The sequence below is a fragment of the Clavelina lepadiformis genome, chromosome 3 (assembly GCF_947623445.1).
Source record: "Clavelina lepadiformis chromosome 3, kaClaLepa1.1, whole genome shotgun sequence".
Lineage (NCBI taxonomy): Eukaryota > Metazoa > Chordata > Ascidiacea > Aplousobranchia > Clavelinidae > Clavelina > Clavelina lepadiformis.
In genome coordinates, this window is record NC_135242.1 from 9284103 (window position 1) to 9301052 (window position 16950).

Sequence of the window (16950 nt, forward strand, 5' to 3'; positions counted from 1 at the left end):
CAATTTTTTGATTTTTGCGGGTTGTCGAGAAAGTTCCTTGCAAGCGGGAAAGCAATTCTTTATCTGCGCGCATTCGGTAAAAGCGTAGTATGCTGGCATGAGTTTGGCCTTTGTACTTACTGCCATCCCAACCAAATACAATAATCGTTTATACACAAAAAAAACATAGCCAATTCACATACAGCGCATCGTTTATTGATAGTGAAAAACGACACAGAATATCATAGACTAAAGTCGGTTTTGAAATCATAATCTTCGGTCTCATCATGTCCTTTAGAAAAGTCCATTGCTGAAAGCAAACTGTCACCTAGCTTGTCTGATATTTTTTCTGTGAAAAAAATGCTTTTAGTAAAATAAATAGACTTGATTGATATCTTGTGCGAAACTGACAAGGCTTACCGGCGCGCTTTCTTTTCTTCTTGTTCACTTTCATCAATTCTTTTACTTTTCTATTTGCTTGAATATTACTTCCGCTTGTATCGATATCCTCTAATTCAAGCTTGGCAATTTTTTTCTTTTTGGTAGCGTTTGAAATAGATGCTTTACCTCTGGCCTTCTTTGACAAATCAATTCTGATTTCGCCCAACTTCAAAAATAGTTTCACAATATTCATTAAATTAATTATTTAAGTTGACCTTCTCTGTCAGCATTTTTTTTCAGTTTGTAGCAGCATAACAGCGTAGGCAAATTTCTTACCCACGTTTTTATCATCAGCATTGTGTGTGGGTGTTTAGTAGTAAAATTAAACTTAATGTCAAAATAGCCTGACCTTAACCAAGCAATTTTTTTAATTTGTTCTTAAGTTTTCCTTTTATTCAAAACCAGAGGTTGATCAAAACCGAATCCACTTTTTGTAATACCACGATTTATGAATTGTTTAGTTTTGTTTATACGAGTTTATACTTAAACTCGTATGGTGGAATTGTTATGGCAGTAACAATTTTACACATTATACCCTATACAATAATCCCAACAAATTGACATCACTAGCTATAATGGTACATGATAACGAATTCTTGCAGCAAGTACACCTACATGGTACGAGGGCTCGTAATTTACCTCTTGTGCATGGGGTTCATCATCTTCCATAGCGTTTGAAGCCTCAACATCACTGTGCTCTTGCTCTTCAACATCATCATCATCATCTTTGGCGATATCCATGCCAACAGACGTTGGCCCTACAATACTTGGTATTGTTAATCATTGACAAATCATGCATTGGTTGCAGGTTTTTTTTAACTTAAGGATTACCCAATAACGAAAGGGTAAGCGTATAACAGCTGTAAATGCACCTGATGACTCAAATAAAATTGAATGAGACTCTGACGGGCATCCTTTCACAGCATTCAAGGCTTTAACGTTGTCTTTTTCCAAACCATTCTAAAATGTGCATACAAAAGCTTTAAAAATATAGCAATATGTATATCTTAATATTTATCAATTATTTATTTATGAATATCTTATATTTGTAACAATTAACTGTTGTCATATACCCAGTCAAATTCCTTTGTCATTTTTTCAACAATTTTTGCATCAACATGAGTGTTGCCCTTATCCTGTGGTGGATGAGTATAGTAAGAGATCTTGCCACTGCAACATGACAGGTATAAATTGTTACACAGATTTCTGGCATTTCACTATTTTGAACAGAACCTGTCTTTATGGATAAAACATTTTTCAATAAAGCATACAGCTGTTAATATTACTTAACTAGCTATCCATGCCGCAACAAAGATCCACGGAGGAAAAATAAGGTTTAAGCAAACTAACTTTACTCAATATCTTAATTTGTTCACTTAATAGTTACAAACTAAACCTGTTCCAGTCTTGAAGAATACTTTTTGCTGCAAAATCAATATTTGGAACTCCACCTTTCTTAAGCTTGCCTTTACGATGAGCAAGTTGCTCAAGAAATTCAAGAGCATCTTCATAGTCAACTACATTGTAGCGCATCATAATCTGAGAGAGTTAACAAACAAACAAAATTAGATTCCTAATCTGAAAACAGCATATTGACTGCAAACAATCGATACCTGTTGTTTGTTGCATCTGCTAAGTATCGCAGCAACAGGTGTAACAGGGTCATCGAGGCTTTCAATCTGATACAATGCAAGTATTATTTTATAAACTGAATCATGATAACAATTTTGCATTTGTGCTTCAATCATTTCAAAGCATTTTGTAACAAATATATGAACGAAACTGTGTTTACGGCCAAAGATCCAGACAAATTTAAATACTTGCTCAATAAAGACTATGTACAACAGCAATGATAATATCTTCATTATAATATCACCTTGACGCAGTTTCTCAATATGACGGCAGTATCATTGGTTCCAGTGGCCATAACAATACCAGGGCAATCAAGAATTTTGATATTTTTATTCAATGTTACTTCTTGCATTGCCCTAAAAATATAGTATTAAATGCTATTGAATTTCCAGTGTTATACTTTCCTCAACTCAGAAAAAGAATCAGAGAAAGATTTCAACAAAGATTGTCAAAAACTAAACACAAAAAATCTCACTTGGTAATTCCAGGCATGGCACCAACATTACAGGCTTTTGTTCTCTTTAAACTGTTAATGACGCTGCTTTTTCCAACATTTGGAAAACCTGCAATAAATTAACTACACATTTGTATCAAAAAATCCCATATACATATTTTAAGTAATTGGAAGAATAACGCAGTAAGTAGTGGAATGGGCACAAATGTATCAACACCATTCTTACAGCTTAATTTCCTCAAAGTAACAAGAGCAACTGTCCACTGGTTTGCTATAAAATTTACCCTCGGACTGAGGAAAGTTTTTGCACAACTTAAACCCGATAATCATTCCCCACTGTTTGAGCCCGGGGTACCGAGCTTGTCTCTGTGCTAGTTCCTACTGACACACATTTTTTTTTTATTGTGTCGCCCGAATTTGGAACTATTTATCATTACCACTGAACAGGATATGTCAAAGCAGCTGTAAAAGTGAGTTGTAACTTTTACAAATGCAGGATTATCACTGTTAAACAAACACATGTATGGGAGCTGAATTATTTGATTCCGCAACCAAGTAAGGTTTTAATGCATGCTCATTTTGGTAAAAAAATAAAAAATTAATATATACAACTGTCCTTAAACAAATATACTCCAAAACAAAATAACAACTCTATATGAGATAAAACTTGTTGATCCATACCTACAACACCCACAGTGATAGATGTTTCAACATCATTCTGTCTGCAATAGTTCGACAAAAGTTTCAGAAGGCTGTCAGCACCAACACATTGACTAGTGGTAGATAATAGCTCAGCATTTATTAACTTCAACGGAACTTTGCATTGTGTCTGAAAAAACACCAGGACAATATTGATAAGTTTTCTTTACATACAGGATACAAAAAACTACATCTGAGCCAGATACTTGCTTTTAACTCACCAGGTTACTTTTTTGTGATTGAGTTGAAGCTTTGAAGGCAACAGTCGGGAATTCATTTCTTAAGTACTTTAACCAATCTTCAACATTTTGTTTTGGGACAAGATCTAAAACAATTATAAATGCGTCAACGACATTTCTTTATTTCTTATACTGTACATGTTAATCAATCCATTTTCAGATCACTACTCTGCAATACCACATTCAAAGTGAAATAAAGATCCTAGTACCAATTTTGTTTAACAACAATACAATGCGTTTATTTGTTCCAGATTCCAATATTGTTTTCTCCATTTCCAAACAACGGCATCCCAAAGGATCTCGTGCATCAAGCACCTCAACCACTACATCGGCACTTTCCACAACCTGCAAAGTTTGTTGCCGTAAGTAGTTAGTCTTAGATCAATGTCAGGATACATACCACAACTACTGGAGAAAAAAATGAATGTTTGAATCGAACATAGTGATTGTTTAAAATACTAGCCGTTCAAATAAAAGATAGGAATGACTGCATTCTCACTAAACGTTGACTGACAAAAACAAGTTTTATCCTAGTTAAATGTTTTTGAAATGATGCCAATAATAATGAGTCGTGATATTTTCATTTAGAATAGATCAAAATTTAAGACGATGTTTCAAATATATACATCTTAATTAACTACTAACTTCTGGCATTTCAAGAAAAAGTAAAATGAAGCTGGCAACTAAGGATAAGCTTGGAAATCGGAAATTGTACTAGAGTTGCATTCCAAAAATGCAAACAAAAATGTTTTTTTACTCTAACATTGGCAACTGAGGCAAGGTTTGTCAAAGTAATTCTCGTTAGTCAACTAATTAATGACCAATACTGAATAACTAAAAACATCTGATGTAAAAACTCATGTAGTAGGCAAATAGTAATGTTAAAAAGGTGGTAATGGTTTTCCCAATAAATGTTTTTTGTAGTTAAAAAGATAAAACAAGTACCTTTTTGAATTCTTTGTAGTAGGCTTTTCTTGACATTTCCTTGTCGATATCAGCATATTTGTCTTGAACCATCTTCCCGATTGTGGTGGTCTTCAAACAATTTTAACATCAATTTTAATAAAGTAAATTTTATCTATAGTAATCTTCATTTATCTATAGTAATCTCTAGATTATATGCATAACTTGGTCTGAAGTGGCTATTGCAAAATGATCTGGTAGGAGCAAACTTAGTAAATATTAACAAGATTATTGCATTGTTATATATAAAAATAGCAATAAAAAAACTTGAAAGGCTACTACCTTAATCCTGAAATAATAATCGAAGCTGTAATAATACCTAACCTAACCAAAACTTTTGCCATTTTATTCCACTGGATTCATTACTAATGCTCAAACTAAATCAAAATTTCAAAATTATCCAAACATGTCTAAACAAAATTATTAACAAATCTTATTTTTGTGTTTGCACTGCGATTTCTTTTGTGTAGTGATGTTATTGTGGTGTAAGTATATTCACATGTGCCCGCTTGATTAGAAAATGTTGTGTTACAAAGGTGACATTTCCATTTTGTATTTAACCATACGATTTGCATCGATCCTCAAAACTTTCCTATGGTCTGTTTATGTGCACAGCTCATGAACTGTCTTCTGATAGCAACACTACTCTTTGTTAAAGACAATTAAGTACATTTTGTGTATTTATGAATAAATGTGTTGCATGCACATAACGGTATGCTATTGCATAATGTATACGATTGTCGCAAATGTGGTTTTGACTTCTGACTATATTTAAAGTTATTTTTGACAACAAAATCAACATCCATTCCGAATGACCTATTCATTTACAGCCAACCACAAGCTTTGTTGACTTTGAAACATATATAAAGATTTCACCTTTGAAAACATATTGATTGTAATTGTACTAACACTAAAAATACAACCATGCCTTTGTCACTGTCTGCTAAGATTGTTTTCATTTTTATTGTGCTGTTTAAATATTTGCATGTTTTAAAACCTTGATAAACAAACTTGGCACTGACTGTTTGGATATCATAATGGAAAAAGATCCATTACCTTTTGCCTAAGTCATGAAAAAACTCTAGTGCTAAGTAATTAGAAGTGCCTTGTTTATTGCAGTAAAATTTATTTGTTTTTTGTTAAGTTTTATCCACCATTCAATGATTGAAAAGTCCGTACTTGAATAGGTAACTTTCTTATAACTCCATGTATAACCAACATATGAAGGTCAAAAACAACCAGCAATTTTTTGGGTTTGCATCATATGGAAGCATATGTAAAAGGCTAAGCTAGGTTCTGTTTTAATACCACTTTGTAGTTTATTTTTAATACAAATTCTGTTGCCTTCTTGGCACTTATGCAGCACACTCATAAAACCAAATTAGTACAAATTGTTTGAAATTGTTGTTAGAAGTGTGTTGTATGAATCATATAAGCATATTAAGTGAATTACCAATGAATAAATTACCAAATTTGAGAACTACTGTCTCAACTACAAATATGTTGATGAACTTTGTCAAAAATAAAGTTTTATGCAATTTTCCCGGGTGTTAACTTAAACAGGTACATACTAAAGTGGGAGTTTACTGAACTTTAGTTGTTTATAAACTATGTACATCATATCAAACCTGATGTTCAAAAGCCTTTTGTCTTTGCATAGCATCAGACTGCAAACCTTCCAAGCTTCTACGTTTATTATACTCATTATGTCTTTGTTCCTTCTGTCTTTTTTTGGCTTCTTCTGCCTGCATTTAAACATAAAGAAAGTACCCATTACTACACAATATATCACTGAACACATCAATTAAATAATTTTGCATTGCATAGTAAGTACATATACAGTGGGACCTCGTTAATCCGGACCCCGAACAACCGGAATCCCCGCTATCCGACACAAAACTGCCGGGAACGGATTTCTTCCTATGCATTTTACCCCTTTAATCCGGAAACCCCGCTGTCCGACTCCGACACAAAAGTTTTGGAACAAATGTGCTAAATCAATAGCAATAAAATCCGATAAACCGGATTATTAACAGTTAAGCGAAAATGATTCACGATTGTCCTAATACACTATGTACACTGGGTAGTTAGTTGACGAAACAATAGCCGATTAATTATATTATCTACGCATAATAACGTTGCGGTCTTTATTGATTCAAAAGTACAGTACTGTACAGCATTGCGCTTTGTAAAAAATTTTAGCCGCACAGCTTTTTAGTCATACTATGAAATACTGTACAGTATTTTAGAAACGAAAAAATAAATTGTTCATCAACAGTAACAAACAACACTTCCGGGGTCGCAAAAAAATACGTACAGTACATCGGTTGAGTGCGGCAATCTATTGAAGACATACTGCTGCAACTCAATCGTGCTGTCAGCTTTTGATATCGCATTGCGCTAAGATTAGAAACAGGTCAAAGAAAGTTCAAGACTGCTGGTCCCGCCGGAATGCTTCGCCATGCAAGAGCGGTTGTCAAACCGATTTGCGGCCGAATGTTCGTCACTTGGAGAGCATTCGTCTTTAATACGGTGGTTCTGGGGTTCGACACTGGGTCGGATCATACAAAAAATATAATTTTATTTTAGTTGCTGTCCAGCCAGAAACTCGGTACTTAGAATTGGAGTAAGGTGCATACTGCGTTTTGAACACGGTGCTGCATTTGCAAGATTGATTGATTTTTTACTTTCCGATAATCCGGATACCCCGCTAAACCGACATTTTTTGACGAAACGAAGTGGTCCGGATTAACGAGGTCTCACTGTATATGTATTTGGGATGTGCCACGACAAAAATTAACGGAGTAAAAAACTTCAAATATTAATATCATGTATTCAATACTGTGTCAAAAAGTAGTTCGGTACTTTTTCGGTACCTGGTACCGCTACTTTTTGCATAAGGGATGCTGCTCAAAGTGCAACTTTTGCCCTAATTCGACCCATTCTTCTCGTTACTACAAAATAGGACATGGGTGATTTGTCTCTTTGCAGCTTTGATGGACATTTGTAGATTAAAAAAAGAACATGAAACGCTAAAATAAACATTAAGGTTTAACTAAAATGGACTTTTGAAAAACATCTCAAAGGGAATTTTCACTTTTTTTCTTAAGTACCAACGGTATCAATACTGAAAAAGTACCGTAGTACAGTAATTTGGTACTATAGTACCGCAGTTCGTACCTTACATTCCATGGTACTGCCCACTTTTGTCTATTTGTATCAGCACCAAATGATAAAACTTCCTCAATAAGTGGCCAGCTTAATATTTAATAAGAAGCAATTACCAATTGCTTTGTGTCAAAAAATATAATAAAATGGTGATTGAGGACCTCATTTTGTTCGGTAATAAAGCTTGTATTTAAATGAATGATGTCCCAATTAAACAAAGCTGACAAATTAAATTGTCATTTCTCACCAAATCTATACGAAATGTTGTGATCAGGTTCACCATTGCCTGTGTTTGCTTTTATCAGATCGGTCCAGACAAACATTATTCAGTGAATCTATTCCACCCATTCCTAATATAGGTAATATCTAAGTTTCTAATGTGAAGAGAACCGCTTTTAAAATGACAAAAAACATAACTGAAACTGCTGAGGTTAACCTGTAGGCAGTAGCAATCAAAAAATCGTGTTCAGCATACATGCAAAATCAAACAGTGTTGCAACACAAGCCAGTCCAAATTGTCCCAAAAATTTTTTTGTGTGAATCTTTTTAATCTAGCCACTATACCACTATATGTTTGGTTTGAACCTTATCGCTCCCTGTCTCCACTTCTGTAGTTTTGTGACCCCTATGATGTTTCTATCGGCCACTTTAAGAAACACTGATCTACTTTAAAAATAAATTTATCTTTTATTGAACACACTTAGTAATTAGATTGCAGTCAGTTAATAGTGGAATGGTAAACGCCCTTACAAAAAGACGATGGGAATTAGGCAAATAAGACAAAAATGTGGAGTGGAATGTGAAAAAAAGATTATTATAGCTCCTAACAACAAGTGCCAAACTTATGTAATACATTCACTTAGTAGTTACGTAACTGAAACTCTCAGTAAAGCTCATTTCTTTACAGTTTTCAAACACCTATATTGTTGTTACTGCTAATTGAAATTAAAGAGAATGGTGTTGGTAGCATACGGTAATTTATTCAATGTACGGTATACACTTTATAGAATAGGTTGGAACAAAAACATTTAATATAAATTGCTTTAAAACGGATGGCTTTTTCGATGGATGATGTAACTACAACATTGCAGTAAGTTAGAGATCAACATGAAAAGCAAACCTGCTGCTTGCGAAGTTCAGCTTCTCTTAGAATTTCTTCTTTAAAAGGAACAGAATTGGGTACACCAGGGTCTTTTGGTTTGTTCTTAACTTTGCCTTGTGCTTTACTTTTCTTGGCCTCCTTTCGAACTTTTCGATTATGGGCTGCTACCTATAATAACAGTAAGTTATAGCAATTACACATATGATGATGTGATTACTTACTACCTGGCACTTTGCATATCTAAAGTCTGAACATGTCATTAAAATTCAATATAAATCAAAAAGTGATCAGCCGAAATTACGTTTTTCCTTATCCGATACTTCTTGCTGCAGGTCATTCGTTTACTTGTCTTTCGCAACTCTGGAAAAGGCAAATTGTAATTCAATACTTTCAAACAATCGACCAGAAAGCTAATGACTATGTATGCTGTATCTACTGTTGCGAGACTGGGTAGTTTGCAAAGCAAAGGCTTAAGCTCTTTCTAAAACGTGCGTGCATAGCAGCTATCAAATATTCAGATGGCTGTTTACTAATTTTAGCCCTGTAAGGGTAGATATGGATGTGGTTTAGCTGTGTGTAAAAATGTGTGTTGATGTGCAAATAACATGCTTTTTCGAAAAATAAGCCAATGAGAATGAAAGGAATGGCTACTAAATCAATAACATACAACAGACTTTGTAGTTGGGGGCATCACATTGGGAACATAGAGAAGGTAATAAACCAATAAACTTACTTACTGTAAATAACTGATGAATTATTGTATTTGTAAGATTTTTTAAAAATTTAGATATACTGTAGATATGATTAGGAAACAAGAAGTTTGCATACTTGGCCTTTTCATGGCTGTATCTTCTGCTGACACCAAACAAAGAACAGGATTTAAAGCCGCAAAACTAGCAAATTTTGTTACACGAAGATACCACAAGTTTTAAAAATATCAATTCTGTGAAAGTATATATATATAGGTCAAACAGTAACCAACAACCTGGTAAGCCTATAGTATTATAGCTCATTATGATAATTATTTATCACACTATTAAAAACAGTGCTTTTGACAATTTTTGCAGTGGCAATGCTTTGATCTGCAGAACATGGCAATTTTCGAAAAAATTTTCTATGTTCAGCAAGAGTACAAGGTGTTCAAAATGGTATGCTTGTGAGCAGCAAATAAACCTTTTTTTAGCAATATTAGATTATTTTTACCTATTCCAAAAGACTTCCTACTGGTATGGTCAGAAGTTGAACATTTTAAAAATAAAACGTTATGAAATAAAACCCACCAGACAGAAGCCAAAGACTCCACCTTTGATAGTACTCCACAAATTTTCAATTAGATTCAATCAATCATTCATTCTATTTATCGTTATAAGCGCAGTGGGGATGAAAAAACCATGCCAGTTGTTATTAGCATGAGCTAATGAACGAGAAAAATTGAAAAAACGAAAAAAGCTTAAAACGTGGTAAAAAATAATAATTAAGGTAACAATTGCTGGTAACAACTATACCGCAACCACTAAACCCATTTTTAAAATATAACCACCAAGTGTCGTATATTGCATGGTGATAGTAGATCATTTGGTGATCATTTGGTGCCACAAAATCTAGGCATCTGTGAAAATACAAGATCAAGTCAAGTCAATAGAAATCAAGTGAACAAACGGCTCTGAAACTCAGCTCGAAATTTTTTTCAGTTGATGACAGTAGGTTGCCATGCCACCGCCCCCCATGCCAAAATAAAAGTCAGCACCTATGCCCTTGAGTACTGGTAAGATACTGTATGAATGACGCTCATCCTTGACTAGTGGACCTCGTAAACAGTTCCGAATTCGAGCAAAAATAGTTGAAGTATAAAGATTATGATGCCATATACCAGTGCATGATTTGGTCAGAATTCCAGGTAGCGTGAAATTTTTCCAGGCACTGCACTGTCTGCACTATAGGCAACAACGCCTATGGGTATGCCGCTGCAAAAATCCTTTTGCACCAAAATAAAACCTCTAATGTGCAGGTGCCATACTAGTGTATTTATGTATACAATGCAATGACAGTTGTTTTGTTGTTGGTAAAATGCAAACCAATATAGAGGTTAACTGATAACTCTACACACAAATGATCCAAAAAGCTGCAAGGAATTAAAACATGCATGATTATTGATTAGGCCTTGTTATAAAAAGACTTAATAAAAAGTAATAATGGTTAATATGACCACTAAATCCAACATACAAATATTACTAACAAGCATATAGAAAACAAACTTGAAAAATAAAAAACAAAGACAAAAATACAGACTATAAACAGAAGAGCAAAATCAATCATCACAAAAGCTGTAACTTAACTATAAGCTAGTCAACGGTGGCAAAACCGTGGCTAACCAACCTCTTGTTGGGGGCTCTTTTGAATTTTTTAAATGATGTGTACAGTAGAAGCCGCTTAATATGACAACCTCGGGACCGGACCATTTTGGTCATAGTAACTGAAGCTGCTGTAAATAAACCTATAGATCGAGACAGTTGGTCAAAAAATGACCAAAACGGCGAAAACCAATCACGCAATCACGTTCATCGTTTAATTGAAGTAGCATGAGTTAGTTTTGAGTAAATCAAAATCAAAATGGGGCGAGATATTTAGTATTATGACAAAACAAAGAAAACAGATTAACTGTGTTACCGCTCGACGTCATAGACGTGCATAGAGCAAGCACGCAGAAAATATGAGTGCAGAATATGTGCAAGAATATGAGTGCGAACATCTCGTAGCCAAACATTTCAAATATGAAAAGTTTATGAAGATAGTTCTTGATATTGTGAAATATATACGTTTAAATGGGAAAAACCACCAGCAGTTCAGAAACTTTGTTGAAAACATGGAGTTGGAGAATGCACCTAGAGATGTCTCTTTGCACTGTTCTGTAAGATGGCTCTCAACCAGCGATATGTCGCATAGATTTGTGAACTTGTTGAAATTAATTCCGGACTTCCTTTTAGAAAAAAAAGCATTTTCGGCGATTGGAGAGTGATGAATGGTTGCACGGTCTGATTTTTTTACCGATGTTATGAAGCATTTGCAAACTCTGAACTTTCAAAACAACATAATGTCAAGAAAATTCTGCCATTTTTCTCATCTTAGTAAGAGAGTGACAGAGGTTCCTGAAAATGGTCAATGATGAAAAAATCCAAGAATATAAGGATAAATTGCAAGATCTCCAGGATTGTTTCCAAGCTAGATTTGAATGCTTTGAAGCTATATTTTGCGGATCCCTTTCATGTTGATGTAATCACTAATCAGTGACGGGTTTCCAGTCTCCGAGCTTTTTGCCAAACACCCATCAGCTGCTGAAATTGAACTCTTAGAATTGAGTTGAGAAGGTTTACCAATCACAATGTACCATAAAAGCCATTCGATTATTGAGTTCTGGAAACAAGTGCCAGAAAGTAAATATCCTGAGCTTAAGAAAATTAGCATAAAACTTTTTTGTATTTTTAATACGACATACAGTTGTGAATCCTTGTATTCAATAATGGGTTATGTAAAATCCAAATATCGTGTAAGCGTAACTAACGACCACTTAATAGAATTGGTTCGGATGGCTGTAACAACTTTTAAGCAACCTATAGATAGCATGGAAACGCACAAGTCTTCTGTGTGACATATATTTGCAATGTCTGATTAAATAAACTATTTGATTTTAAATTTTTTTGCATATTCACAATTTAGCACATTTTGCGGCTCGCAAACATTACTAGTTTGCTGTATATGGCTCATGCTTGAAAAACTTTGGCCACCCCTGAGCTAGTCTATAAAATAGAATAGAAATTCCTAACTTTCCCTAAATTATAAGGTAACATAGAATAACCAATATGCGAAAAATTTTCTTTGAGGTCAACTAAATCTTGAAGTTGAAGTTTTTCAGATCGTACAGCAAAGATTTTTACATCATGAGAAGCATAATTTCTTTCCTACTTTAAAACGACAACATTTCAAACAATAGTTTTTAGTTGGTACAGGATGTTTTACTGGCACTTTTTGTGCCAGTGTGTGATGTTTGCACTAACGTGCGAAAACAAAAAAATGAATTTCAAACTTATTGGAGCTGGTTTTCTTTTTTCTGATTGGTCAATTTTTGTTATATAGACATCAAGATATATAGAAATACAAGCATTCTGGGCATTGGATTGTAAAGATTTTGCCCAGGTGAGTAGCATATGAAATCCTTTACGCAATAAAAAGAATTTTGAAAAAATGTGGGCTGGAACAATGTTTGTCTATTGTGGTCTGCTAGTTCTTATTTTACAGTGGTTTGAAGCTTATGCCTAGCATGACCTATAACAAGCATGTGCAGGCGGCAAGGCTATGGTGAAAAGTGCGGCAGCTGCATGTTTGAGATTCATGTCCAGTATACAAGTGCACAACCACAGGATGTCGTTGTATACTAGACATCAGCTACTCAAATTGTGACATTATATGGTTGTGCACTTGTATACTAGACTCCGAGATTTATCAATGTGCATGCAAATTTATATGGTATGATAATATTTATCCTCGGACTGAGGAAAGTCTTCGCACAACTCATAACCTGGCGATGATTCCTCATCGCCTGAGTCGCGGTTACCAAGCTAGCCTTTGTACAAATTCGGATTGCCACACATTTTTTATTTTGTTTTTTTTTATTTTTTTTTATAGTATGGGTATCGAACATGGAACCTGAGCCACATGTAATGCTAGGTCAGCGCTCGAATCACTCAGCTACCGGCCCGACAAGCACAACTAAACAAACAAAGAAAAGCTGGTTGTCTGAACGTCAAGTTATAATAATCAAACAAACAATAGAGGCCTTGATGCATGCCATCACATCAAAATTTTGGTCTTTGCATTCAAGATTGCTCTTCGAAAACTGCCTGCTAGCCAGTCTGGCAGCAGGGTAGCTGGCCGAGCTGGGTTGAGCCGGTAGGTGGTAAGGGTACCTTTTATTTGTATTGTTTATTTTTTGCCATTAACTGTGCGGAGCGAAAGTTAGGATGTTAACCGTTGCAATTAAAAACACATGCTCAATGAACAATTAATGTGCAGAAAAAAGTGGCAAAGCCCAAGGGCTTAAAACATGCAAGATAGCAATAAAGCAATTGTGCTATAAGATGGTAGGTTAGCATTGCCACCAAACCCACAAACAATTTTTAAGTTTAACAAATTTAAGGCTAAAATAACACAAAACGACGAAACAACTACACTGATGGAAGATGTACAGGACATGTTCCCTAACATTAAAAACACGGATATTAATAGCCAGCCGAAATAAATACATAAAATGACATAGTTTGATTAAAATGACAATGAATATTTTAAGTGCAAAATAAATGGATGGGTTTAAGAAAACCGCACAAAAGAAACTCCAACCTAGGGAACGGAATCCAGTTTCTGTGGCAAAAACAGAGCACAACGCCACCTCTAGCTTATCAGTATGGCATTTAGTCTGCTGAAAACAATAATAATCCTAGTGCTTGCATAAAATCATACTCACTAAATATTGATACTATAAGATTAGGCCTATATGGCCAATCATAAAATAGACAGAGCCTACATGCGTTCGCTTCTCTATCATGTGCTAAATAACTATGGGCATTCCCCATCCCGCACGTGTATTTAAACATAAAAATCCTAAAACAAAAGATCTTCAGAAATGGAAAGGTTACATTGGATTTTAGTCAAAATCTATTGAAGTAATATTTACCAGGTTTTCTTAATCTAATTTAATAATTTAATATTTGACTTAGTGAACGTAGCCTGACGATTAGCTTGTGTGTAGTTTCCCTATTAGCGAAAGATATTCCCTCAGCCAGTGGTTTTCAACCTGGGGGTCGCGACCCCCAGGTGGGTCGTTTGCCTTTTCTCTGGGCGTCGCGAAGACGACAATTAAATACCAATCACTATTACGAGAATGCCAATTCAATAAATAAGTATTTTTTCAACAGAGTGATATTATAATTTATGTTATTTTTAATTATATATTTTTTGTGCTATTGCGTATACACAATTGTGTTACATGTGTCTGAATCAAAATTTTTGGAAGGGGGTCGTTAGTTACATTGGGTTGTTAAAATGGGTCGCGGTATGAAAGAGGTTGAAAACCACTGCCCTAAGTGAATGAGGTTGTTGTTCTTGTGCTGCAACAATGTTGTTTTTGTTGCAACAATATTGTTTTTGCTGCACTTGTATAGTATAGGTCAGGGGTCCATAAATAGTGGGCCGCAACCCAAATTTGGGTTGCGAGACCTTCCAGTCTGGGTCGCGACATATTTTAAACTTACCATAAGTATAAGCATCGCACCTGTGTAATAATGAACTTCAACTTTTTTAAACCTCTAAGTACCTCTAGTAACTACGTAACAATGCAATGATAGTCGAGCACACGTGTGCGAGCAGTTATGCTTTTGTTGTTACAATTATTATATCCTCAAAATAATATGCTCTCAAAATGTTGGGTCGCGGGAATTTAGAACTATTTTTAAGGGTCGCGCCAAAAAGTATTTGCAGACCCCTGGTATAGGAAATCAGCAATCACTGATTGTCACTTCGCATGTAGGCTACTTTGCCAGCCCTTCTTCTACAATTGTGCATTTGGTATCCGCGATGAGGAAGGCCAAATCGTCTATTCGTACCCAAATTTATTGGGCACTGTGTTGGGTAAGATGCCAATAGTCAACAGGCCTATATATGTTAAAGGGCATTGGTGATAAAGTGGAGCCACGACATTCCTCATACGACGCCAGCGACTGCATTAGCAGCATTACCCTTGCTCGTCATTAGTTCTCAGCACAAAGGTGCGATTAGACGGTTTGTCGGTTTATTTGCAATGAAATATACAAGGTGACGATCGGATACCATGCACAAAAGCTTTCGTGTCAGCCCATGAAGCCATATTCTGCAATGAGGTCTATAAGAAACACTCCTGCTTTAGTTCGTTGTTGAAAGCTGTCTTCATTGTCGTCAGTCAAATAGAGCACTTGCTGAGCTATGGCTTTGGCCTGTTTTTGAGGGTGCTGGGAATCAACGATAAGGTGTAAGCGTTCTACTATCTTATATGCTAAATAAGCCTGTAACATTTTGGTTTGTTTTCAGGCTTTCCTGGCTTAAGCACAACGATAACAGTGGCTTTATGCCATATCTTGGGTATTGGTAGACAGCGCAGGCAGGTTAAGTATAACTCACCTAGCCACGAAATGGTCGCTAGCCCGCATTTTATGTAGTAAACAGTAGGCCTAAATCTAAATGTTTTATGATGAACGTAACTTTTTAATTGTTGCAACTGTATTTACTTTTTTATCCATGGTAGAACTCAAGTTACTGGGAATGTCCTCAGTCGCCGACAAAACAAAACATGAATGTTTGATTTTGTAATACAGTGCTCCGCAATTTGATTCGGTTACGGGCTTAGTATTGTTATTTCACATTGCGTTGCACAAGGTCCTATTCTATTGTGTACTGTTTTTTATATGGCCATTTTCTGAAAATTCCTTTCTTTACTGAATCTATAAAGTTAATTTGAATGAACTTTTGTTTCTTTGACTTACTGCACTAGTACTATAATGCACTGTGTTACCGCTATGGAACGCACTTAATGTATAACTTGGATCAAATTCTTTGTCCAAATTTCAACACGCTTTTTAAGATTTTTCATGTTATTGTCCAAAGCGAGCAAGAATGATTACTGGTAGTTGGCCGATTTCTGGACGAAACAAATAAAAAGTAAACACAATGAACTGTAAATTAACAGAATTTGTTGAAAAATGAATTTAAATTTGGACTCCACTTGTTGCCGTGATGCCACTGCAAGGTTTGCACTATGTTCACGAGAGCAAGTAACACAAAGACACCTGACAATGTTATATGAAATGCGTCAAAGCAATGAATGTCATGTGCAGTATATAATAAACGACGTTCATCCAAACCTGGCAACAGTTAAGTTCCATAAACCTTTTCGTATCTTTAAATTATTTCTTCAATATCATAGTGGAAAAATTACCTATTTTATAAGTTGTGACATATATAAGAAATACACGGTATACGAAGTACCTGAAGCTCCAATAATAACAACGTCACAAACACATGAAGAAATTAGCAATACAATGTGTGCAAAATATGTAAAAAAGCCACGGAAACATGAAAAATAACATGCAAAATGCTTTATGGATGCTTGATCGATGACGTTCAAAGATATAAAACAGTGAAGATGACCAGAAAAATAAAATATATCTACCGTCTTTACGTCTATAGCAGAA

The 16950-nt window shown here is 35.1% G+C and overlaps 1 protein-coding gene across 1 annotated transcript; it reads right to left on the minus strand.

Moving 5' to 3' along the window:
- Positions 1 to 173: 173 nt before the first annotated feature.
- On the minus strand, positions 174 to 9622 carry LOC143450317 (guanine nucleotide-binding protein-like 3 homolog). The gene is made up of 17 exons (XM_076950804.1): positions 9506 to 9622; positions 8979 to 9037; positions 8696 to 8845; positions 6036 to 6152; positions 4390 to 4479; positions 3654 to 3789; positions 3427 to 3530; positions 3188 to 3335; positions 2528 to 2615; positions 2297 to 2408; positions 2034 to 2099; positions 1817 to 1959; positions 1494 to 1590; positions 1293 to 1380; positions 1060 to 1178; positions 400 to 586; positions 174 to 328 (listed from the first exon to the last, which is right to left on the minus strand). The coding sequence occupies exons 1-17, from the start codon at positions 9516 to 9518 to the stop codon at positions 222 to 224; spliced, it is 1824 nt and encodes a 607-aa protein (XP_076806919.1). The 5' UTR covers positions 9519 to 9622; the 3' UTR covers positions 174 to 221.
- Between the last annotated feature and the right edge of the window lie 7328 nt (positions 9623 to 16950).